General features: G+C 42.4%; 1 protein-coding gene across 1 annotated transcript in view; it reads left to right on the top strand.

The window, feature by feature from the left end:
- The window catches only part of LOC140454466 (uncharacterized), a 65,350-nt gene extending 43,188 nt beyond the window's left edge, over positions 1–22,162 (top strand). The window contains exons 5-6 of the mRNA XM_072549234.1: positions 14,907–15,047; positions 20,622–22,162. Coding sequence (XP_072405335.1) covers positions 14,907–15,047; positions 20,622–20,632 — 152 coding nt within the window. The 3' untranslated portion in view covers positions 20,633–22,162. The remainder of the gene's footprint in view (positions 1–14,906; positions 15,048–20,621) is intronic.
- Positions 22,163–25,323: the final 3,161 nt, after the last annotated feature.

Genomic DNA, 25,323 nt, shown 5'->3' on the forward strand with positions numbered 1-25,323 from the left:
TCGTTATTGTGATGAAGATTCATAATTCGTTATTATTTGGGAATTTATATTTTAAAGTGAAGGAAAAATGGATTTTGGTTTTTAGTTCTGTGAAGGTCTTTTTCTGACAATTAGGAAGTAATTTTGAACATTGAGTTAAAAACGGTATTTACATAAAGTCATATGGTTTTAGCTAATGACCAACAAGCCACCTAGAGAAATCAATTGCTAAGTTGTTTACTGACTTGAGTTTTACAACCAGCAGAAGAGAGAGCCAGAAGCAAATTCATTAAGAGAGAAGAGACGTAACAATAAAGGTGCAGTTATTAGGAATTTCCAAGTAGTCAGGTCTGGGGAGTATTCCTAACTCAGTGAAAAGAGTGCTTCAGAAACAAAAGTTGTGGAGTTGTCAAAGAGGAAAACTACCTAGAAGCCTGTTGAACTGAGTGAGGAGTTTGTTTTAAGAGCTTAGGGAGAGATTTTGAAGAAACTAAGAAAACAGTATCTTGTGAATGTGAAGAAATTTGCTGAAAAGAAACTGGTTACTGCTGTGCTAGTTGAGCAAGAGCTTCAGTATGAATGACTCCTCGCTGAGGTTTGAGTGTCTCTGATGCTATTACTGAGATAAAATGAATGAATGTTTCTTTCTGGTGTTTGTAATAAAATTATTCTGATAGTGCTCATATAGTTCATGATTTTCTTTTGCTAAAAATACATTGGCAGCCTTTTGTAAATATGTTTAGTGTCTGATCTCCTCTAAATTATGATCTACCAACCCAAATTTTACTCTGGGATCTGACTTGTCCAATATTATCATCAGCTTGCTTCATAATAAGATCATGTTCTTACATTTGTATTGTTATGTTGAATTTGCTGACTAGCCACAGCTTATTTTGGCAGCAGTTAGACCATTTGCACCAATAGTTACTAGTGGTGTACCACAAGGATCTGTTTTGGGGCCACTGCTATTTGTCATTTTTATAAATGACCTGGATGAGAAGGTAGAAGGAAAGGTTAGTAAATTTGCAGATGACAAATGGAGTTGTGGGCAGTGCCAAAGGATGTTGCAGGTTACAGAGAGACATAGCAGCAGAGCTGGACTGAGAGGTGGCAAATGGAGTTTAATGTGGAAAAGTGTGAGGTGATTCACTTTGGAAGGAGTAACAGGAATACAAAGTACTGGATTAATGGTAAGATTCTTGGCAGTGTGGATAAGCAGAGAGTTCTCTGTGTCCATGTACATAGATCCCTGAAAGTTGCCTCCCAAGTTTATAAGGCTGTTAAGAAGGCATACAGTGTGTTAGTTTTTATTGGTTGAGAAATTGGGTTTTGGAGCCATGAAGTCACGTTCCAGCTGTAGAAAACTCTGGTGCGGCTGCACTTGGAGTATTGCATGAAGTTCTGGTCGCCACATTATAGGAAGGATGTGAAAGCATTGGCAAGGGTGCAGAGGAGATTTACCAGGATGTTGCCTGGTAAGGATGGAAGGTCTTATGTGGAAAGGCTGAGGGACTTGAGGCTGCTTTTGTTAGAGAGAAGGTGGTTAAGAGGTGACTTAATAGAGACATACAAGATGATCAGAGGATTAGATGGAGTGGAAAGAGAGAGCCTTTTTCCTTGGATAATGATGGCTGGCAAAAGGGGATATAGCTTTAAGACATTTTGATACCATAGTAGGTAACGTCATCAGTGAGCCTCCGGTGAAGCACTGGTGGTATGTCCCGCTTTCTATTTATGCGTTTAGTTTTCTTTGGGTGGTTGATATCATTTCCGGTTCTTTTTCTCAGAGTATGGTAGGTGGAGTCCAAATCGATATGTTTATTGATGGAGTTCTGGTTGGAATGCCACGCTTCAAGGAATTCTCGTGTGTGCCTCCGTTTGGCTTGTCCTACGATGGATGTGTTGTCCCAGTCAAAGTGATGTCCTTCTTCATCTGTATTTAAGGATACTAGCGAGAGTGGGTCATGTCTTTTTGTGGATAGTTAATGTTCATGTAACCTGGTGGCTAGTTTTCTGCCTGTTTGTCCGATATAGTGTTCGTTACAGTGCTTGCATGGTATTTTGTAAATGATATTTGTCTTGCTTGTCTGTGTAGGGTCTTTTTAAGTTCATTAGCCGCTGTTTAAGTGTGTTGGTAGGTTTGTGGGCTACTATGATGCTAAGAGGTCTGAGTACTGTGGACATCATTTCTGAGGTGCCTTTGATGTGGGGAAAAGTGGCTAGGATTTCTGGGCACTTTGTGTCTGCTTGTTTGGGTTTATTGCTGGGACATTGGCGGACTGTGTTTATTGGGTACCCATTCTTCTTGAATATGCTGCATAGGTTTTCCTCTTCTGCTGTTTGTAGTTCCTCGGTGCTGCAGTGTGTGGTGGCTCATTTAAATAATGTCCTAATGTAGCTTCATCTGTGGGTGTTGGAATGATTGCTTCTGTAGTTCAATATTTGGTCCGGGTGTGTTGTTTTCCTATAGACATAAGTTTGAAGTTCCCCATTGATTGTTCACTCTGCTGTGACATTTAGGGATGACAGTTTTTATTGTTCTCGTTTTCTGTTTGAGCTGTTTGTTCATCAGCTGTTTGCTGATGAAGTTGGCGCTGTTTGATGTTTGTGTCTTTGGTTCTTCTGGTAGTGTAGTCAGTGTTTCTTTGGCCAGGTTGATGTTAATGGATGCAAACAGGGCTGTTACGTCAAAGGAGACTATTATTTGATCCTCTTCTATCTTGGTGTATTTGGAGTTCAGGAATTCCTGGTGGAATGAATGGAGTGGTGTAACTTTTCTAATAAGTGTTTTAGTCTTTGGAATTCCTTGGGTAGTCTGTACGTTGTTGTTTCAGGTGATGAGTCTATGGGTATGGGGGGGGCTCTGCTGGTTTGTGTACTTTAGGTAATCCGGACTACCCAACTGCGGATTACCTGAAATACACAAACTAGGAGGCTCCCCACCCCTACCACCCCATGCCCATAAACTCATTACCTGGAACACCAACATAGCCAAGGAGCTACACCAAAGACTGAAACACTTAGCAGAAGACTCATGCCACTCCATTCACTTCACGCAGGAATTCCTGAACACCATCAAAGACACTAAGAAGAGAATGAAATAATGGTCTGACATAACAGCCCTGTTCACATTCATTAAAATCAACCTGACCAAAGAAACACTGACTATACTACTAAAAGAACCAAAGACACAAACACCAGACAGCGTCAACTTCATCAGCAAAGATAACAGTGTCAAGCTAGTGAATCTGTGCCTTACCACCCACTTCACATTCAATGACGAGACCTACAAACAAATTAATGGAACACCCGTGGGATCATCAATATCAGGAGACCCAGCAGAGGCAGTAATGCAGAGACTTGAACAAACAGCTCTGCCAAAAGTCCACCACAAACTTTGGATCTGCTACGTGGATGACACCTTTGTCATCACCAAACAAAACAAATTAGAGGAAACCTACAACACCATCAATAATATCCTCACTGGCATTAAATTCACAAAAGAAGAGAACAACAACAAACTGCCATTACTAGATGTCACAGTAGAGCAAACAATCCATGGGGAATTTCAAACCTGCATCTACAGGAAAACAACATACCCGGACCAAATACTGAACTACAGAAGCAATCATGGCAACACCCACAAATGAAGCTGCATTAGGACGTCATTTCAATGAGCCACCACACACTGCAGCATTGAGGAACCATGAAGAGAAGAGCAATGCCACCAGGTTACATGAACATCAACTAGCCACAAAAAGACATGACCCACTATCACTAGAATCCTTACATACAGATGAAGAAGGGCACCACTTTGACTGGGACAACACATCCATCCTAGGACAAACCAAAGAGAGAGACACATGAGAATTCCTTGAATCATGGTATTCCAACTGGAACTTCATCAATAAATACACTGATTTGGACCCCATCTACCTTCCTCTGACAAGAAAAACCGGAAATGATATCACCCACCCAAAGAAAGCTAAACACTTAAATAGAAATTGGGGCATACCACTCGTGCTTCACTGGAGGCTTACTGATGATGTTACCTAGTACGGTGATGAAATGTCTCAAAAGAAACCTTCCAGCTCAACAAGCAAACATACATCCAGAACCTCAACCTGAGCTACAAATCTTTTCAAAAATTACTACCTTAGCTTTAACTTGAGGGGTGATAGATGTAGGACAAATGTCAGAGGTAGGTTCTTTGCTCAGACAGTAGTAAGTGCATGGAATGCCATGTCTGCAACAGGAGTAGACTTGCCAACTTTAAGAGCATTTAATTGGAGATTGGATAAATATATGGATGATAATGGAATAATGTAGGTTAGAGGGGATTCAGATTAGTTTCACAGGTCAGCACATCTTACACGTGCTGAAAGGCCTGTACTGCGCTGCTATGTTTTATGTTCTAAAAATACCTGTTTGCAGTGCAGATAAGCATGCTTTGTCTGTAATTATTTAATAAACTTCAAACATAGTGTAAACATTACAACCTCCTCATTCACCAAATGTAGAAATTCAGATATAAATTTGTCAACCACAGAGTATGTTATTGGAGTTTTTAAGACTATATTGATCTATATTAGTGTGTGTTGGGACTTTGCGTTCATCAGTGATTACTCAGAATATTGACTGTCAGTGAGACATACCAAACCCGTTCATGCATTTCATCCAAGATCTGCTTCGATGTTGTTTACTCTTTCCAGAATATGTCCTTTTGCAGTGACAGCTGTTTGGGCCCAAGTGCTTCTCATGCAGTTATTGAGATTGATCAAGTTGATCATGATGACTGATTTTTGTTTCTTTTCAGGCATGATCATGTTATGCATTATTTTAGCAGGCAGCCTGTAAGAAGAAAACAACAAACTGATATCTCTTGATAGCATTATTTGTGCTATACTTGAACATGCTAGTTCATGCTTGAGTCATGAAGTAATTTAAAAATCACTATGTCATGACACATACTCAGTTTGGTTTTATTGAAAATATTCCTGAAGCATTCCTGAGGAAGGGCTTATGCCCGAAACGTCGATTCTCCTGCTCCTTGGATGCTGCCTGACCTGCTGCGCTTTTCCAGCAACACATTTTTCAGCTTTATTGAAAATATACATGGTAGTGGGAGTTTCTTCAGGAGTGCCTGAACCATGAGGAATTGGGAACAACAATGACTTTTAAAAAGCAATAAGTACATAATGAAGTAAATCTGGTAATAGGATGATGTGGAGGAGCTGGTGTTGAACTGGGGTGGACAAAGTTTAAAAAAATCACAACACAATGTTATAATCCAACAGGTTTATTTGGAAGCACTAGCTTTCAGAGCGCTGCTCCTTCATCAGGTGGTTAAGGAGCAGCGACCTGAAAGCTGGTACTTCCGATTAAACCCATTGGACTCTAACCTGGTGTTGTCATTTTTAACATGGTAATAGGATGAAGAGGTGGTACCCCAGTTGAAGTTGAATGATTTATATTTTCCCAGGCCGAGAAATCTATCCACTGTCATCACAGTTTTGTCACATCATCTCTAAACCTAGTGTTGACAACTAGGCAAAATACAAAATCTGGTGGTTGAGGACAGCATGCAGATGCAGCACAGATTTTCTTAATACTGCTTCCAAACAGTGGTTGATGATACATAGAACATTACAGCGCATTACATGTTGTGTTGACCAATGAAACCAATCAGAAGCCCATCTAACCTACACTATTCCATTATCATCTATATGTTTATCCAATGACCAACTAAATGCCTTTCGAGTTGGTGAGTCCACTACTGTGGCAGGCAAGGCGTTCCACACCCTTACTATTCTGAGTAAAGAACTACCTCTGACCCTATCTATCGCCCCTCAATTTAAATCTATGTCCCCTTTTGCTAGCCATCACCATCCAAGGAAAAAACCTCTGTGTCCACCCTATCTAATCCTCTGATCATCTTGTATGTTTCTCTTTAGTCACCTCTTAACCTTCTTCTCTCAAATGAAAACAGCCTCAAGTCTCTCAGCCTTTCCTCAAAAGACTTTCCCACCATACCAAGCAACATCCTAGTAAATCTCCTCTGCTACCTTTCGAATGCTTCCACATCCTTCCTAAAATGTGGTGACCAGAACTGTACACAATATTCCAAGTACTTTCCCATTAGCAAAATACAAATTTAGTCCTACAGGTTGCATTTGGATTTCTAAGAGTAAACTTTGCACAAATCCTGAATGCTGTTGTGATTGGTCATCACTGACACCTTCATGACAGCCAATTCCTCGTCTCAATTGCAACTCTGTCTTTTACCGAAGTACACAGGCTTTTGTTTGATTGGGAATGGTTTAGGATTAGATAATGGACCACGTATTGCGGTTGAAAAGTTTAGACTTCACTTTAGATTTTATTGTCACGCATATTCAAGTACAGTGAAAAGTGTACAAAGTCTTGATTCACTGGCACCATGTTAGTTTACAAAAGACAAGATTAAAAACAGAAGCCGGTGGAGGGGGGGGGGGGTGATTCACGTTGGTGGCAACCCAGTAGGTCTGAAACTGCTGAGCTCTGCCCAGGACACAGACAAAATGGGGTACCTACCCTCCCCTCACTTTTTAAATTATTAAAAATAGCTTTTTCCTAACTGCTATAATCATTTTGCGCCAAATTTTAGCAGTTTGGTACATTCTAAAATGACTGAAGATAAAGGATCACGAAGTTTGCAACAGGCGGGACCCCCCACCCCAGCAGCAACAGATGTGTCTGCGGTCGCCCCAGGGGCCCTACATGCAGAGGCGAGCTTGATCTTGCAGTTTGTCAAGCTCTGAGAGAAGATCGATGCTTCGATTGAGGAGACCCGGTCCAGGTAGGAGTCGAGAAACTCTGGCAGCGTGTTGGAGGGGGGGGAGCAACGAGCCTCCGAGACCACTGCTGACTCTTCCGTGGTTCAAGTCTAGGCTCTGGAACTAAAAACAATGACTGCAGATGCTGGAAGCCGGATTCTGGATTAGTGGTGCTGGAAGAGCACAGCAGTTCAGGCAGCATCCAAGGAGCTTTTAAATCGATGTTTCAGGCAAAAGCTCTTCGTCAGGAATAAAGGCAGTGAGCCTGAAGCGTGGAGAGATAAGCTAGAGGAGGGTGGGGGTGGGGAGAAAGTAGCATAGAGTACAATGGGTGAGTGGGGGAGGGGATGAAGGTCATAGGTCAGGGAGGAGAGGGTGGAGTGGATAGGTGGAAAAGGAGATAGGCAGGTCGGACAAGTCCGGACAAGTCATGGGGACAGTGCTGAGCTGGAAGTTTGGAACTAGGGTGAGGTGGGCGAAGGGGAAATGAGGAAACTGTTGAAGTCCACATTGATGCCCCGGAGTTGAAGTGTTCCGAGGCGGAAGATGAGGCGTTCTTCCTCCAGGCGTCTGGTGGTGAGGGAGCGGCAGTGAAGTCGAGTCCTGGCCTTGGAAGGGCAGATTGATGACCTCGAAAATTGAGGTAGTCAGAAGAATATTCAGTTTCTGGGCCTTCCCGAATGGGAGGAGGAAGGCCAGCTTGATGACTTTTTGGAGCAACGGTTCCCACAACTGCTGAAGATGGAGTCTGAGTTAGGTGGGTGTGTGTTGAGCGGGCCCACCGGGTTGCTGTGTGTAAGCCTGGGTCATACCAGCGTCCCTGCCCAGTTCTAGTACGATTTCAGCATTACAGGGACAAGCAGATGCTGCTGGAGGCCTCCAGAGCTTTAGGGAAGGATCCCGAAGCCATGGTATACAAGGGATCCAAAATAATGCTGTTCCAGGACTTCTCTCCAGTTGTGGTATGCAAGAGGAAGGTGTTTGACGCAGTAAAGAAGCATCTGAGGGATTTAAATATTCAGTACTCCATGAGATACCCGGCAACGCTGTGCTTCAGTCATGGAGAGTCTGTGTATAACTTTGGATCGCCAGAAAAAGCAAAAAAAATTTTTGGATGCTCTCAAATAGACTGAAGGATTTGAACTATATGGGCAATTATTTTATTTTAACTCTTTATTTCCTCCTCCTCCTTCCCCCTCTCTCTTTTTCATCCTTCCTTGGAGGGTTTCTTTCTCTTAACTTTTATTTATAACTTGCTTGGTTTATCTGGTTTTTGGATGTTTTTATGAGTTTTCCTTTAATATTTGCTGGGATTATAATTTTATATATTTTATTGCATGTTGCTTTGTTAAGAATGCCGAGGTAATAATATGGAGGGGCAGGTTGGTTGCCCACTTCTAATTCTTGCATTATCAGACATTAGTATTTGTTTACCTTACATTGCGAAGTCTGGGCCGAGGGCACAGCTCTAGCTGGGAGGTGTTATGGTGGGATCATTGGATGATAGGAGTGCCCCCTGTGGTCAAGGGGGAAAGTCTGCTTTTAATTATGTCTTATGTTATCATTTCTTAGGAGTAGTTCTTGTAAGTCTTGATTTAGTTGTTTCAGAAGTTGTATTTTTAAATTTATGTGAATTGTTTATGATCTCTACTCAATACTCAAGTGGGTGGGATTTTTCCTACTGGGGGGGTCTTGGACTTTCTTGAACAATCATGGCTAGTCATTCATTAAATGGTGCACTTGGAATGTCAAAGTGAACCACTCGTCAATTAAAAGGAAAAAGATACTTTCAAGTCTTAAAAAAGAGAAGGTTGATTTAGCCCTTTTACAGTAAACACACCTACTTGATAAGGAGCATTTGAAGCTGCAGCAGGGGGGATTTGGTCAGGTGTTCTTTTCATCTTTTAATTCGAAAAGTAAGGGAGTGGCCGTTCTTATCCAGAAGAATCTTCCATTCCAAATGTTAAGCAAGATAAAAGACTAGTCGGACAGTTTATAATGCTTAAAGCCCTAATGTATGGAGAGGAGTATGGAATTTTGAATGTGTATTGCACCCCAGCACATCTTTTTAAATTCGTAACAGGTGTGCTCTCCAAGTTGATGGCCCTTAGGGTGTGTCACATAATTATAGGGGGAGATTTTCATTGAGTAATCGATCCCGAGGTGGACAGGATACCTGGGAGCTTTGTGGGCATATCTCTGAGATCTAGGCAGTTGGTTGATCTGAAGAGGGAGTTGGGACTGGTAGATGTGTGGAGGTGTTTTCACCCTGAGGGTAGAGATTTTACTTTTTATTCTAACCTGCACAAGTGCCATACCAGAATTGATTTTTTTTTTCAACCTTTTCAACCTTTCTGAATTTGATATTGTCTTGACCATGCAGCAGTGCTCAGGGAACCTCGATTATCCGAATGAGGTGGGCGGGCACTATTTCGTTTGGATAATCAATTTTTCGGTTAATCGATTTAAATGCCTTTGCTCTGGGCTCCCCGTTCAGGAGACTGCAGAAGCACACAGCGTGCGAGCCCCCGTCCCCATCCAACACATCCCCACCCCAACCCAGTCCAGTTCTGCCCCCCCACACCGTTCAACACCCCCTCCCTCCCCCCCCCCCCCCCCCCCCCCCCCACCCTGCATTCCTGACCAGCACTGCCCCCGCCCCCTGTCTGGGGCAGCCGGACTGGACACCAACAATAAGACTGCTGCTGCTGTTGCTGCCTTTGTGGGGTAAGTTTCCAAATAGCATGTGCATGTGCACGTGAGCGTACACACACGCGTGCACAAATTTTTACTGCAACTTTTTGGCAGGTTCCACCTCCGCCCTGTACAGGACAATGTTAGTCAGATTATCTGGGCAATGAGGGTTTAGGGTACATCCCCCTATAGAACTCCAGGTGAAACTGTGGGGAAAGAGTGTATGGGAGGTCAGTCATTTGGAGATGGTGCCTGTTTAAACATGTCTTTGATGTAATGTTTCTATCGGGACCTCGAAATCTCCTTCGGATAATCCAATTTTCAGATAATTGGTATTCAGATAATCAAGGTTCCTCTGTATATGAAGGTCAAGACTAATGGCAACAAGATGCATTCCCGACATTAGCATATGGACACTTTCCTATTGAAGGATAGTAAGTTCATAAAAAACTACTCGCAGGAATTTAAATCTTTCTGGGCTATCAATTCGAGTACAACCAGTAACCCATCGGTTATGTGGGAGACTGCTCAGGCATATGTGCACAGCTTGATTATCTCACAGGCGGCTGAGTCAACGTATGTAGATAGGCCATCTATTACTAAATTACAGTGGATTACAACCCTCAGGGCTACTTTGAATACCGAACTTAAACAGCAAAGAGGGAGATACTAGGTGCGAAGCAGAGATTATTTGAGCAAGGCGATAAGCCAAGCAGGTATCTAGCATACTTTGCCAGAAAGACAAAGGCTCCCCAATTCATTACACCTATTAGAGAAGGTGCTGGTACTTTGACTTGTGATCCTAAAATGATCAATGCAGCTTTTAGGAAGTTCTGTTTAGAGTGTATCAGTCAGAGGGCTGTGAGGATACAGTGAGGAAGATGGAGTATGGTCCTTTCAAGCTTAACCTCGGAGCAGGTGTCTCTTTTGAACAACCCCCTGACAACTCAGGAGGTGCAGGAGGCGGTGAGGCAGCTCCAGAGCGGTAAAGCGCCCGGGCCTGACAGATTTCAGGTTGAGTTCTATAAAGAGTTTATAGATTAATTCACCAGACCACTTATAGATATGTATAACTATTCATTATAGTCAGGGTAGTCTCCCACCCTCTCTAAGAGAAGCAAATATCTCTCTCATTCTTAAGAAAGGAAAAGCCCCAGATGACTGTACTTCGTACAGACCTGTATTCTTATTGAATGTGGACTTTAAAATCCTCTCATAAATGCTGGCATTAAGACTGGAGAGGGTTTTACCAATTATTATAAAAGAGGATCAGACTGGATTTATTAAGGATCACAGATCTACTATAATATCAGAAGAGTAATACACATGGTACAAGTCTGCCAGCAAAGAGCGATACCGGGTTTAGTCATCTCCTGAGATGCAGAGAAAGCATTTGACCAGGTGGAATGGCCATTTTTTCATATACTATAGAGCGGTTTGGCATTGGAGAGGTTTTTACCAAACCAGTCGCAGTGTTATATAACTACCCAAAAGCAGTGGTGATTACTAACTGCGTAAAATTAGGTAGTTTTAGTGTTGGCAGAGGTTGTCGTCAAGGATGCCCTCTCTCACCACTACTATTTACACTAGTGATCAAACCACAGGTGGAAGCTATCCAAACTGACCCCAATACAACAGCCCCAGAGGTAGGATCGGGTAAGCATAACATCACTCTTTATGCAGATGACATCCTCCTTAAGTGATCCATCGATATCTGTGCCCTGCTTAATTCAAGTGGTTAATTTATTTGGTATGTTTTCAGGGTACAAAATTAACTTTACGAAGTCAGAGGCCATGCCACTAGAAGGTCTTACCAGCATATAAAATTTTGCATATTGATCCCGCTTCCCCTTTCGGTGGTCACTGGGAGGTTTTTTTTCTATTTAGGTATTTTAATTACCCCTGGTATTTGGTCAGCTATATAAAGCTAATTATATGCATTTATTAGAGAAAATAAGGCAGGACCTCCAATGTTGGGAAGATCTCCCCATATCCTGGCTGGGAAGAATAGCTTTGATCAAGATGAATATTCTCCCTCGGCTATTATACCCCATGGAAATGCTTCCTCAGATGTTGCCGACACAGGCGCTGCGTAAGCTTTACGGTTGTCTCGGCTCCTTTATTTGGAATCATACACGGCCCCTTATTAAATTAAAGAAGTTGCAGCTCCCACAAGTAAGGGGAGGTCTAAATTTTCCGGATTTTAAGAAGTACCAACTGAGGTCCCTGCTATCATATGTGGCTGATAGGGTCTCTTGTGATCCACAATCAATTTGGCTGGATATCGAGGCTTCCCAAGCAAAATGCCCCCTCATCAATCTATTATTTATGGATAAGATGAGAAATATCACGGATTATTGTAAAAGCCCGATTGTACTAAACACAATCAAAGCTTGGAGGATGATACAACAGGGTGAGGGTAATTTACAAAAAACCTCCTCTTTTACTCCTATAGTAGCAATGTTGGGATTTCACCCCGACTTGACAGATGTTGGATTTAAAATTTGGGAGTCCAGAAACATCTCCTGTTTGGGAGATCTGTGTGATGGGGAGATCATGATGTCTTTCAAACATCTGCGTCAGATGTTGCCTAGCAAGGACCTTTTTTGATATTTTCAAGTGTGAGACTTTGTACAAAAAAAGACCACATTGATGACTAATCTTACAAATCAGATATGGAAAGGAGAGTGCTTTGGCCAATGGGTACACCCTATACTACTTGCTAGGTAATAAGGTATCGAAGGACACAGAAGGGTTATATAAAACCTAGACTCAAGAATTAGGGATGGAAATCTCCTTAAAGATATGGGAGGATATCTGGGAAAATGCCAGGAAGATCTCTATCTGTAATAGAACCCAGGCTATTCAATTGAAGATACTTCATTGGGCTCATATAGCACCAGAGCAGCTTGCAAAGTTTAAGGCAGAGGCATCCCCAGTGTGCCCTAAATGTAAAGTAGAAGTTGGTACTCTCACTCATTGTTCGTGGACATGCCATAAAATTCGTAGATACTGGGACAGTGTAGCGAATGCCTTGGTAAAGATTTTTGGAATGGAGATTGGGTTGGACCCAGTGTCTCTCCTTTTGGGCTTTCCTAATCTTCCATCTCCAGATGCATATGGGAAGAAACTGTTACTGTCCTCTCCTTTTGTGCAAGGAAAAACATTTTGGCAAGTTAGGTATTGGAAAGTCCCCCAGGACTTTCGAATTGGCATAGGATAGTTATGGAACATATTCCCCTGGACTTCCTTCCAAATATGGTGTCCCAAAAAACGGAATTATTTTATAGAACATGACGGCCCCTTTTGAACTACGTCAGTGCATACTATTTAGGGTCTCTCTTTATCCGTGAGGATGATGTTTGTTGGTTCGGGGGCCTTTGGGAGTAAGAATCCCGTATAAATACGGGTCTTGTTATGACTTGATATAATTTTATTTAGAATGCTTATTTATTTATTTACCTTTTTTCTCTTTTTTTTTGATGTTAGTTATGTACTATACTAGTTTTTATGTAAACAGTCTTCTTTCTTGTATCTTATTTTGTGTTTTGGTAGTTTGTAGAGTAGATTAGTAGTTAGTTTTCTTAATTTATATTGATGCTGTTATTATATTGTAAAGTGGTTAGACTATTTTGTAGTGATTTTGTAAAAAAAACCCAAAAACCTTTTTCTTCTCAATAAAAATATTTACTTAAAAGCAGAAACAAAAGTAACAGCCAATAGAAAAGCAAGTGCCCACCCCTGCCATGACTCCTTGTTGCCTCAAAAACAAAGCCACAAAGTTGATCCCTCAGTCTACAAATACTCAGGTGCCCAAAACCAAGAAATCCCTACAGTGTGGAAGCAGGCCATTCAGCCCATCAAGTTCACTCCTACCCTCTGAAGAGCATCCTACCCAGATTCACTTCCCTGCCCTATCCGTGTAACCCTACATTTTCAATGGCTAATACACTTAGCCTGTGCATCTCTGGATACTATGCGTAATTTAGCATGGCCAATTTTGGGACTGTGGGAGGAAGCAAGAGCACTCCGAGGAAACTCACGCGGACATGGGGAGAACGCTACCGCAGCTGGAATGGCACCACCTACATTATCAGATACCTGAGCCCAGCCATGGCCTGGAACCATAATGCTGCCACTGGAACTATGTCGCCATTCTTTGGTGCAAACATGACTCCATTGTGTTGTTGCTGACATGAATCTGCCTGAAGCTGCATGGTCCTAAAATGGACTCAAACTTGATGCTGTGCCCACCATACTGAAGCACCTGGCACCACCTTCTGGTTTAAGTTGCTGCTGCTGCCGCCATCTCCTGCAACTACTATTTTGGTTTATTCTTGGCAATAGTAGACGAAGGGGCCAGGTATTTACTTTAACCATGACTGATATCCACTCCACATGGCTAAACTTCAGATGAAATCAGAGTAGTCAAAGTTTCCATGTTGTTTTAATAACTTGACGTCATGTTCTGAAAGGGACACTTCTGGGCCTCACAAGAATGATAGATTTTGTATTACCTTTCTGCCCTTTCAAATCATCTCATTTCGTGTGAAGGGTATCACGGGAAATATATTTATTAATGTGTGTATAATTCCTTCTTTGTGTAGGCACTAACAGGTTTGAAAAGAGCTGAATAAATTTAGAACTGTTAAACTGCACAAGTTGATCATTTAGATCATTCATGCAAGGTTACTGCAAGTGAAAGTCAAAGGACAATTATGATTAAAACCCTGGATGACACATTCTGGTGAATGTGGGTGATTCAACTTCCTTCAGATGAAAGCCATGTGGAAGATGAATAATTTAATGTCATATGTTTTCCTGTTTGAATTGCAACTGGGATTGACACTAATCAATTATTGATCCTGTATCTGAACAATGAGTCTTCTTGATAATTCAACAGAATTTAACTTGTTTTTCAGATTTAGTCTGGAACTGAATGATCTTTGTACTGGAAATGCGTAATGTTCATTACTGCTGAGTTCAAATTGTATCACCATAATTTGAATTGGTTCACAATACAAATTGCATATTTTTTTGCCTGAGGTTTGCACTTTATTTGTTTATAAGCAACTCATTGCCAACATGTTAGTTTTTTTTGCAACAGCATTTTAATAAAATGCCTAGAATCCTGATTAAGCTAATATTAACATTGATATTTGCTAATTATTGGCTAAAATTGTTTTTACATGACATGTTTCTAAGAAAAATGTTGAACAAAGTGTGCAGCTTGTTTTAAAAACCAGTTTATTATATTGATTTTAGATGGAATTAATGAAAATTCTATCATTAATTAATACAAATTCTATCAAAATGCTTGCAGGGTAACGAATGAGTTGTAATCAGGTTTAGTTTCCTATATAACACTCTAAGATGTCATTTATAAATAAGTAAAACCATCTAAACCATTATCAACAGGACGTGCTTTGTTGAGACTCACTGCTGCAAAGTTGAAACAAATGGGCATTGCTCAGGAGAGCCATCGTCAATCGTTGCTGAAGGAAATACTGCAACTGCATATACAAGATGATGTGGAAAGTCTTATTTCTGCCTTTGCAGGTATAATTAAATCAGAACTTCAAATGTAACATTTTTTTTCTTTCTTCGTTACAATAAATTAAAGCATCACAAATAAATATTTTGTGCATGGGTGTAAGAATGCGATTGTGTAAGTATGCTTGCTGATGCTTTTAATTAGATTTTTAAACACTTACTTGTAGCATATCCATGCTCTGTTCTGCTTTTGTTGCATCAATCAAGTTTCTGATTGGTCATCCCAGGTTGTTGTTGATAGGAGAAGCAGCAAAAGTATTCCTGTGTCAACGGAGGTGATGAGACTGTAATGTCGTAAATGATCATTATCTGGTACTTATCTGGGAAAAATGATAAATGCCATTTATCAGTCTAAGCCTGAATGGTTTCTAGGTTATGATGCATGTGGAGATAGACTGCTTCAGTATCTGAGGAGTTGCTGATGAAACTGAACACTATCTAATTAATCATCAGTTGATGGATGAGGCAACTGAAGTTGACTGTGCCTAGGCTGCCTTGAGAACCTTTAGCAGCAATGCCCTGGGGCTCAGATATAGCAGCATTGATGACCAACCTTATCTGTGCTCTCCAAAGTTCCTTTTTAGGTTTCCCCTTGCACATTCAGTGCATGACTGTGTGCAGTTTGCACATTCTCCCCATGTCTGCGTGGGTTTCCTCGGGTGCTCCTGTTTCCTCCAACAGCCCAAAGATGCACTACTTAGGTGGATTGGCCATGTTAAATTACCCATAGTGTCCAGGGATGGGTAGGTGAAGTGTGTTAACCATGGGAAATGCAGGATTACAGGGATAGGGCATGGAGATGAGGTTTGGTATGGACCTGTTAGGCCAAATGGCCTGTTTGCACACTGAAGGGATTCTAAGACATTCAGTACTCCTCTATGGCATCTATTGTTTCGAGCCTTCCATATGTGCCATAAGCCTTCCTTTTTCTCTTTATCTCATCCTCTTTATCCTTTTATATCCAGGATTCACTGGATTTGTTGATTCCATGCTTTATTGTAACATGGTGGCCCTATACCCTTGGTATTTCCTTCTTGAATGCTCCCACTGACACAGATTAAATTAAAAGTATCTTTTCCTGGTCCGTTCTGGTCAAAGCATGCCTGATCTTATTAAAACTGGCTCTCTCCTAGTTCAGAACTTCAATTTCAGGCCCTTCCTTCTTTTTGTTAACAATTTTGAATCTAATGGAGTTATGGCTGCTGACTGCAAAATGCTCCCCCTATTGATAATTCAGTCACTCGTCTGGCTTCTTTACCTAAAATTAACATGAGATGTTGGATGTAGGTTTGCTCACTGAGCTGGAAGGTTTGTTTTCCGATGTTTCATCACTATACTAGGTAACATCATCAGTGAGCTTCCAGATGAAGCAGTGGCGGCATGGCCTGCTTTCTATTTGTATGTTTAGGTTTCCTTGAGTCGGTGATGTCATTTCCTGTGTTGATATCATGTCCAGTAGTGATGTTATTTCCTGTTCCTTTTCTTGGGGGGGGGGGGGGCGGGGGGGGTGTCAGGAAATGATGTCTTCAAGGAAACTATGTCACCACAGGAAATGACATCACCAATCCAAGGAAACCTAAATACATAAATAGAAAGCAGGCTATGCCACCAATGCTTCATCCAGAGGCTCACTGAAGATGTTACCTCGTATGGTGACAATATGTCTGAAAACAAACCTACCAGCTCCGCAAGCAAACCTACATCCAGAACCTCCACCTGAGCTACAAATCTTCTTGAAACTTGTTAACATGAGATGTTGTTGACAAATTGCCTGGTAGACTGTGGGTAACTTTCTAAGTGTTGCCTCATTTGTAATGAAATAAAGTTATCATAATTGTTCTAACCAAATGATATATCCAAATCCTTTTCTTCTGCATTTTTACAAGTTTGTTCAGTAGTATCTGTTCAATGCTAATGGTTCTTGTGATAGGATTAGGGTTAGTTTGTTATCGGGTTAAGGATTGGTTGGGGCTAGTTTCTGTTTGGGTCAGGGCTAAGGTTAGGGCTGGGTGTTAAGGTTAGTCTCGCCTGCAATGGTAGAGAGGGTACAGGTTAGGGTGAGGTCTGTAGTAGGGTTAGGGTAGAGTTATGATTAGTGTTAGAAGTTGGGTTTGATTCAGGTTTGGGTGGGGTTAGAATCCAATGGGATAAGGGGTTTGAGTTGGGGGTAATGAGAACTAGAAGCAAGAGAGACAGGAAGAAATGGGACGAGAAACACAGGTGAAGATACCGAGTCTGAGAAACAAAGTGGGCCACTGAGGAGGACCTGAAAATATTTTCGAAAATGACGGCTCAATCACAATGGGGAACAAGAGACGGGGAAACAGAGTGGTGAAACAGAAACTGAGAAATAGAAGGGGAGCAACAGAGTGGGTCTCTGAAAAGTAACTGAGTAGGATTCTGGGAGAAGTTTGCTCTGTCATCTCCACTAAGAAGGATTGTGAAAGTCCTAGTGGCAAAGAATGGTGTAACATGTAAAATGTAGGTGGTTTTAGATCGGCAAAACAACAAGGGCAGTCACGTCTGCTTGAAGTACCAGAGGGTAGCAGTCATAGAGTTATAGAGGTGTACAGCATAGAAACAGACCTTTCGGTCCAACCTGTCCCCGCCAACCAGATATCCCAACCCAATCTAGTCCCACCTGCCAGCACCTGGCCCATTTCCCTCCAAGTCTTTCCTATTCAGATACCCATCCAAATGTCTCTTAAATGTTGTAATTGTACCAGCCTCCACCACATCCTCTGGCAGCTCATTCCATACACGTACCACCTTCTGCGTGAAAATGTTGCCCCTTAGGCCTCTTTTAAATCTTTCCCCTCTCACCCTAAACCTATGCCCTCTAGCTCTGGACTCACCAATCCCAGGGAAAAGACTTTGTCTATTTATCCTATCCACGCCCCTCATAATTTTGTAAACCACTATAAGGTCGCCCCTTAGCCTCTGACGCTCCAGGGAAAACAGCCCCAGCCTGTTCAGCCTCTCCAGCCTCTCCCTATAGCGCAACTCCTCCAACCCTGGCAAAAACCTTGTAAATCTTTTCTGAACCCTTTCAAATTTCACAACATCTTTCTGATAGGAAGGAGACCAGAATTGCACGCAGTATTCCAACAGTGGCCTAACCAATGTCCTGTACAGCTGCAACATGACCTCCCAACTCCTGTACTCAATACTCTGACCAATAAAGGAAAGCATACCAAACACCTTCTTCACTATCCTATCTACCTGCGACTCCACTTTCAAGTAAACCTGCACTCCAAGGTCTCTTTGTTCAGCAACACTCCCTAAAACCTTACCATTAAGTGTAGAATTTCTGCTAAGATTTGCTTTTCCAAAATGCAGCACCTCGCATTTATCCGAATTAAACCTCAGCTGCCACTTCTCAGCCCACTGGCCCATCTGGTCCAGATCCTGTTGTAATCTGAGGTAACCCTCTTCACTATCCACTACACCTCCAATTTTGGTGTCATCTGCAAACTTACTAACTGTACCTCTTATGCTTGCATCCAAATGACAAAAAGTAGAGGGCCCAGCACCGATCCTTGTGGCACTCCACTGGTTATAGGCCTCCAGTTTGAAAAACAACCCTCCACCACCCTCTGTCTTCTACCTTTGAACCAGTTCTGTATCCAAGTGGCTAGTTCTCCCTGTATTCCATGAGATCTAAAATTGCTAATCAGTCTCCCAAGGGGTACCTTGTCAAACCCCTGAAGTCCATATAGATCACATCGACTGCTCTGCCCTCATCAATCATCTTCGTTACTTCTTCAAAAAACTCAATCAAGTTTGTGAGACATGATTTCCCACGCACAAATGCATGTTGACTATCCCTAATCAGTCCTTGCCTTTCCAAATACATGTACATCCTGTCCCTCAGGATTCCCTCCGACAACTTGCCCACCACCAAGGTCAGGCTCACTGGTCAAGAGTTCCCTGACTTGTCTTTACCACTCTTCTTAAACAGTGGCACACGTTTGCCAACCTCCAGTCTTCCGGCACCTCACCTATGACTATCGATGACACAAATATCTCAGCAAGAGACTCAGCAATCACTTCTCTAGCTTCCCACAGAGTTCTTGGGTACACATGATCAGGTCCTGGGGATTTATCCACCTTTAACCATTTCAAGACATCCAGCACTTCCTCCTCTGTAATCTGGACATTTTGCAAGATATCACCATCTATTTCTTAGTCTATATCTTCCATATCCTATTCCACAGTAAATACTGATGCAAAATATTCATTTAGTATCTCCCATGTTCTGTGGCTCCACACAAAGGACGCCTTACTGATCTTTGAGAGGCCATATTCTCTCCCTAGGTCCCCTTTAGTCCTTAATATATTTGTAAAAACCCTTTGGATTCTCCTTAATTCTATTTGCCAACGCTTTCTCATGTCCCCTTTTTGCCCTCCCGATTTCCCGCTTTCGTACACTCCTACTTCCTTTCTACTCTGAACTACATGTGGCTGATTTGGAGCAGTGGATCTCCTCACTCCACACCGTACAAAAAGAAGTTTCTGGGGCAGTTGTAACACAGAGTGGTCACTCTACATCACGACAGGCAGGCAAGGAATTCAGAGATAACAAGAGTGTGGGTGACCATTTATTGAAAGGAAAGGAGACAGCAGCTCCCAGAAATCCAGAACTTATTGGAGCTGTCTAACAGGTCTGAAATTTTAGATGCCTATTCAGTGAGCAACACGACTGAGTCAGGGTGGATAACTTGACGGAAAACACAGAACCATAGTAGCTGAGGCCACTCTGGAAAAAGAGACAGAGGATAGTAGGCAAATTAGTAAGGAATAGTTGTGAATGATTGAATATTTCAAGGGATAGATAATCTAGTTTGCAGTCGAGATCATGGGTCCCATATGGTTTGTTGCCTTCCAGGTGCAAGGTTATAGGACATATGGAAAGACTAGATAAACTTCTGGAAAGGGAGGGTGAACAGTGAGTGGTAGTAGTTATTCACACTCTCGGTACTCGTGGTACTAGAGGGATAGTAGTTCATGTGGGAACTGACAACATTGGATAGCTTAGAGGTCTTGCAGGATCAGTTTCAGGTGTTGGAGAGGAGATTAAAATGCAGGATCTCCAGGGCAATAATTTCAGAAATACTACCTGTGCCTCAAGCTCCACCATTCAGGCAAAGACGGATCAGGGAGGTAACATGTTTGGCAGGAAGGGGTTAGATATTTGCAACATTGTGGATCATTCTTGGAAAATGAGAAAGCTATTTGGAAGAGATGGGCTTTACCTAAACAGAAAAGGAACTGTATCTAGCTGCGTGAATCTCAAATGTTGTGGGAGGTGACTTTAAAACTGAGATTGGGGGTGTGTGTTGGCAAATAAGCCTAGTTTTGGAAGTAGCAGAGGAGGCATAAAATTGAAAAGGGTGCATAGAGAAAAGGAATTGAGGGAAGGTTTGAGTGTTGACAGTGAACTGAGAAATAATCACCTTCTAAGGGCAAAGAAGAGATAAGGACAGGATTAAGTTGGATGAATGTAGTTGCATGGAGTTTACTGAACAAAATTGCTCCCTCCCTCATGAGCTCAATGCATTTTATGCTTGCTTTGAACAGAATGTCAGTGAAATGATGTCACCTGCCAGACAGCTGACGCAGATGTCTGATCAGCATTTTTGAGAGTGAAGCCCACGGAAAACGACTGGCCCAGATGGAGTCCCTAGCTGTGCACTCAGATCCTCCGCATACCAGCTAGTGGGAGTATTCACTGACATATTTAACCTTTCCTTACTATGATCCGATGTCCCCGCCTGCTTCAAGAAGACCACCATCATCCTGGTGCCAAAGAAAACTTAGAGTGTGTTTCAATGACTTCTGTCCAATGGCTCTGATCTCAATAATTATGAAGTGCTTCAAGAGGTTAGTCATGTTTCACATCAATCCCAGCCTGCCTTGATCCCTTGCAACTCACCTCCTGTCACAACAGGTCCATGGCAGATTCCATCAATCATTCTTGGAACATCCCATAACAAGGATACCTACATTAGGCTCCTATTCACTGACTACAGCTTCACCTTCAACACCATAATTCCAACCAAACTAATCTCCAAACTCCAAGACCGAGGTTTCTGCTCCGCCCTCTGCATCTGGATCCTCAATTTCTTGACCCACAGACTGCAATCAGAAAGAATAGGCACCACTTCTTCCACAATATTCCTCAATACTGGCGCCCTGCAAAGCTGCTTACTCGGCCCCTTACTATACTCCCTATACACTCATGACTGTATAGCCAAGTTTCATCCTAACTCTATCTAGAAATTCGCTGACAACACCACTGTCGTAGACTGGATCTCAAACGAAAACAAGACAGAATACAGGAAAAGGTAGAGTACTTAGTGTCGTGGTGTAAAGATAATGAGCTGTCCCTCAATATCAGCAAAATGAAAGTGCTGGTCATTGACTTCAGGAAGTAAGGTGGAGGGAACACTCCTGTCTACGTCAATGATGTTGAGGTGGAGATGACTGAGAGCGTCAAGTTTCTGGGAGCAATGATCATCAACAATCTGTTCTGGTCCACCAATATTGATGTTATAATTAAGAAAGCACAGCATCGTGTCTACTTCCTCAGGAGGCTAAGGACATTCAGCAAATCCTTAAAGTCTCTTAGATCCAACCTAGAAAGCATTCTCTTGGCATGCATCATAGCTTCGTATGGCAGCTGGTCTGCCTGGAACTGTAAGAAACTACAGAGAGTTATGAACACAGCCCAGTCCATCATACTAGCTACCTTCCATCCATTGACTCCATCTATATTTCTCTCTCAGCAAGGCACCAACATAAAGACCACTCCCACACCGGTTATGATTTTTTCCAAACTCTTCAGTTGGGAGGATGACACAAAAGCTTAAACACGTACCAACAGATTCAAGAACAGCTTCATCCCTGCTGGTGTTAGACTTCTGAATGGACTTCAAATTTTAAATGTAATGTTGATCTTTCTCTTTATGCACCTGCTCTATAACCAAAGCATTGTAATCCTTGCTCTGTTCTATTACTATCAGGCACTTTGTATGGTGTGATCTGCCTGTACTACACGCAACAAAACTTTTCACTGGACTTAGGTACTTGTGACAATAATAAATTGTATCAAATCAAAATTGGGCAAGTGTAAGCAGAAATTGCTTAGGGTGATCTGACATTCCAGTGGGTCTGAATCAGGTGGGTAAGTGGCTCAAGCCAGAACAGAGGGAAGGTTGGTAACACTAGGTAGAAAAGTTGTCAGGCCCAGATAGCCTGCAGCCTAGATTGCTGAAAGAGCTAAGGGAATAAATTGTGGAACCATTGAAAACATTTTCCAGGTCTGTCTGAATGTGTTTAGTCCCAAGGGACAGAAGCATTGCAAATGTGACCCCATTGTTTGTAAAATAAAGGTGAACAAAGGATAACTCAGGAAGCTACAGACATGACACTGGATGTTGATAGTAGGAAAACTGATGGAGACCACAATACTGCAATACTGTGGAGAAGTTTGGGGGGGGGGGGGGGTGATGTGGTGGATGGCAGGTGGGGTGGGTGCTTTGCGAGTGTGGGGTAGATACAGGCATTGTGACATTGAGAATCAGGTTGAGAAATAGAGAGGCAGAAACACAGGGTAGAAACAGAAGGAGAATAACAGAGGAGCAGTATCAGAGACCGAGAATCAGAGGGAGAGAAAGATACAGAGAATCAGGAAAGGAGCAAGAGAAACAAAAGTCAGAAAGTGAGGGATAGAAAGAGATACTGAGAAACACTGGGGTGGAAAAACAGATGGAGAACATTGTGATGAAAAAATGAAGAGGGAGAAAGAGGGTAAGAAAGAGATAATGGGAAACTGTGTGGGAGAAACAGTGATGGAGACAAGTGGGAGGAGAAATTTGGGTAAAAACTAACAAAAACACTGGGTGAGAAATATGCGATCAGAGACAGGGAGACAGTAACAGGTGGAGAAGTGGGAGGTGAAACATGTGGCAGGGTGGTGGGTGAGAAAGAGGCACTGGGAAACGGTGGGAAGTGGAGACAGAGAAACAGACTGAGATGAGAGTGGGGGCAGAAACTGACAATGGGAGATAGGCATGACAAACAGCTATATAAAGAGGATGAATCAGAGGAGAAAGAGGGGGCAGAAACAGGTGGAGAAAGAGTAGGTGAGAAATAAGACCATAAGACATAGGAGTGGAAGTAAGGCCATTCGGCCCATCGAGTCCACTCCGCCAATCAATCATTGCTGATCGGCATTTCAATTCCACTTACCTGCATTCTCCCCGTATCTCAATGACTGCCTCTGACCTTCATAATCATGAACTGCCTGAATAGAGTCATGGTCCACCTCAACTCTAACCTCCAAGTTTGCCTCGATCCTTTACAATTTGTCTAACATTGAAACAGATCCAAAGCAGACACCGTCTCTCTCACCCTACACTCCTCTCTGGAACATCTGAACAATCGGGGTGTATGTTAGGATTTAGGGTGAGGGTTTAGAGTTAGGAAATACAATTTAAGGGTTAGAGTTAGAGGGTTAGGATTAGGGGGTTGGGATAGGAATAGTTTAGGGTAGGAATAAGGTTAGGGTCAGGGTTATGATTAGTTTTGGGCTGGGTTAACTTTTGAGTTAGGTTCCAGGATCGGGGTCGGATTAGGGTTAGTTTCAAGGTAGGGTTAGGGCCAGGTTTAGGGTTCGGATTGTTTTGCGGTTAGGTCTGGTGATTGATGTGGGTTGGAGTTAGGGATAGAGTCAGGGTTAGGGTGAGATTAGAACATAGAAAAGAGAACATCACAGCACAGTACTTTGGCCCTTAATGGTGCACCGACCTGTGAAATCAATCCAAAGCCCATTGAACCTACACTATTCCAATATCATCCGTATGTTTATCCAATGACCATTTAAATGTCCTTCAAGTTGGCGAGTGCAGGCAGGACATTCCATGCCCTTGCTACTCTCGGAGTAAAGAACCTTCCTTTGACATCTGTCCTATATCTATCGCCCCTCAACTTAAAGCTATGTCCCCTCTTGCTAGCCATCATCATTGAGGTAAAAGGCTCTCAGTGCCTGTCCTCTCTCATTCCCTGATCATCTTGTCTCTACTAAGTCACCTCTTAACCACCTTCTCTCTAATGAAAACAGACTCAAGTCCCTCAGACTTTCCTCATAAGACCTTCCCTGCATACCAGACAACATCCTGGTAAACCTCCTCTGAGCCCTTTCCACTGCTTCCACGTCCTTCCTATAATGTGGTAACCAGAACTATATGTAATATTCCAAGTGTGGCCACAGCAGAGTTTTATACAGCAGCAACATGACCTCATGGTTCTGAAACTCAATCCCTCTACCAATAAATGCTAACGTCCTGGACACCTTCTTAACAACTCTGTCAACCTGGGTGCTACTCAGTATTCCTGTTACTCCTTCCAAAGTGAATCACCTCACACTTTTCTACGTTAAACTACATTTGCCACCTCTCAGCCCAGCACTGCAGCTTATCTATGGCACTCTGTAACCTGAAACATCCCTCAGCGCTGTCCACAACTCCGCTGACTTTAGTGTCATCTGCAAACCCATCCTTCTACACCCTCATCCAGGTCATTTATGAAAATGACAACCAGCAGTGGCCCCAAAACCAATCCTTGCAGTACACTACCAGTAACTGCACTCCAGGATGAACATTTCCCATCAACCACCACCCTCTGTCTTCTTATAGATAGCCAAGTTCTGATCCAAACCGCTAAATCACCCTAAATCGCATACATTTGCATTTTCTGAAATAGCCTACTGTGAGGAACCTTATTAAATGCTTTACTGAAATCCATATATGCCACATCAGCCGCTTTGCCCTCATCCACCTGTTTGGTCACCTTCTCCAATCCAAAGGTGTGCAGGTTAGGTGAATTTGCCATGCTGAATCATCTACAGTGTTCAGGGATGTGTAGGTTGGGTGCATTAGTCAAGAGTTAAATGTGGGGAATGGGTCTGGGTGGGTTACTCTCCACAGTGTCAGTATGGACTTGGGGCTGCAGGGTCTGTTTCCACTCTGTGGAATCCTATGATCTTCTTTGATCTATGATCTTCTCAAAGTACTCTAGGTTTGTGAGGCAAGACTTAGCCTTCACAAAATGGTGTTGCCTCTCCCTAATCAAATTATTCCTTTCTAGATAATTATAAATCCTTTCTCTGATAATCCTTTCCAAAACTTTGCCCACAACAGAAGTAAGGCTCACTGGTTTATCATTACCAGAGTTGTCTCTACTCTCCTTTTACAAGGGGACTTTGTTTTCCTCCAGTTTT

The sequence above is a fragment of the Chiloscyllium punctatum genome, chromosome 3 (genome assembly GCF_047496795.1).
Source record: "Chiloscyllium punctatum isolate Juve2018m chromosome 3, sChiPun1.3, whole genome shotgun sequence".
In the NCBI taxonomy this organism is placed as follows: Eukaryota; Metazoa; Chordata; class Chondrichthyes; order Orectolobiformes; family Hemiscylliidae; genus Chiloscyllium; species Chiloscyllium punctatum.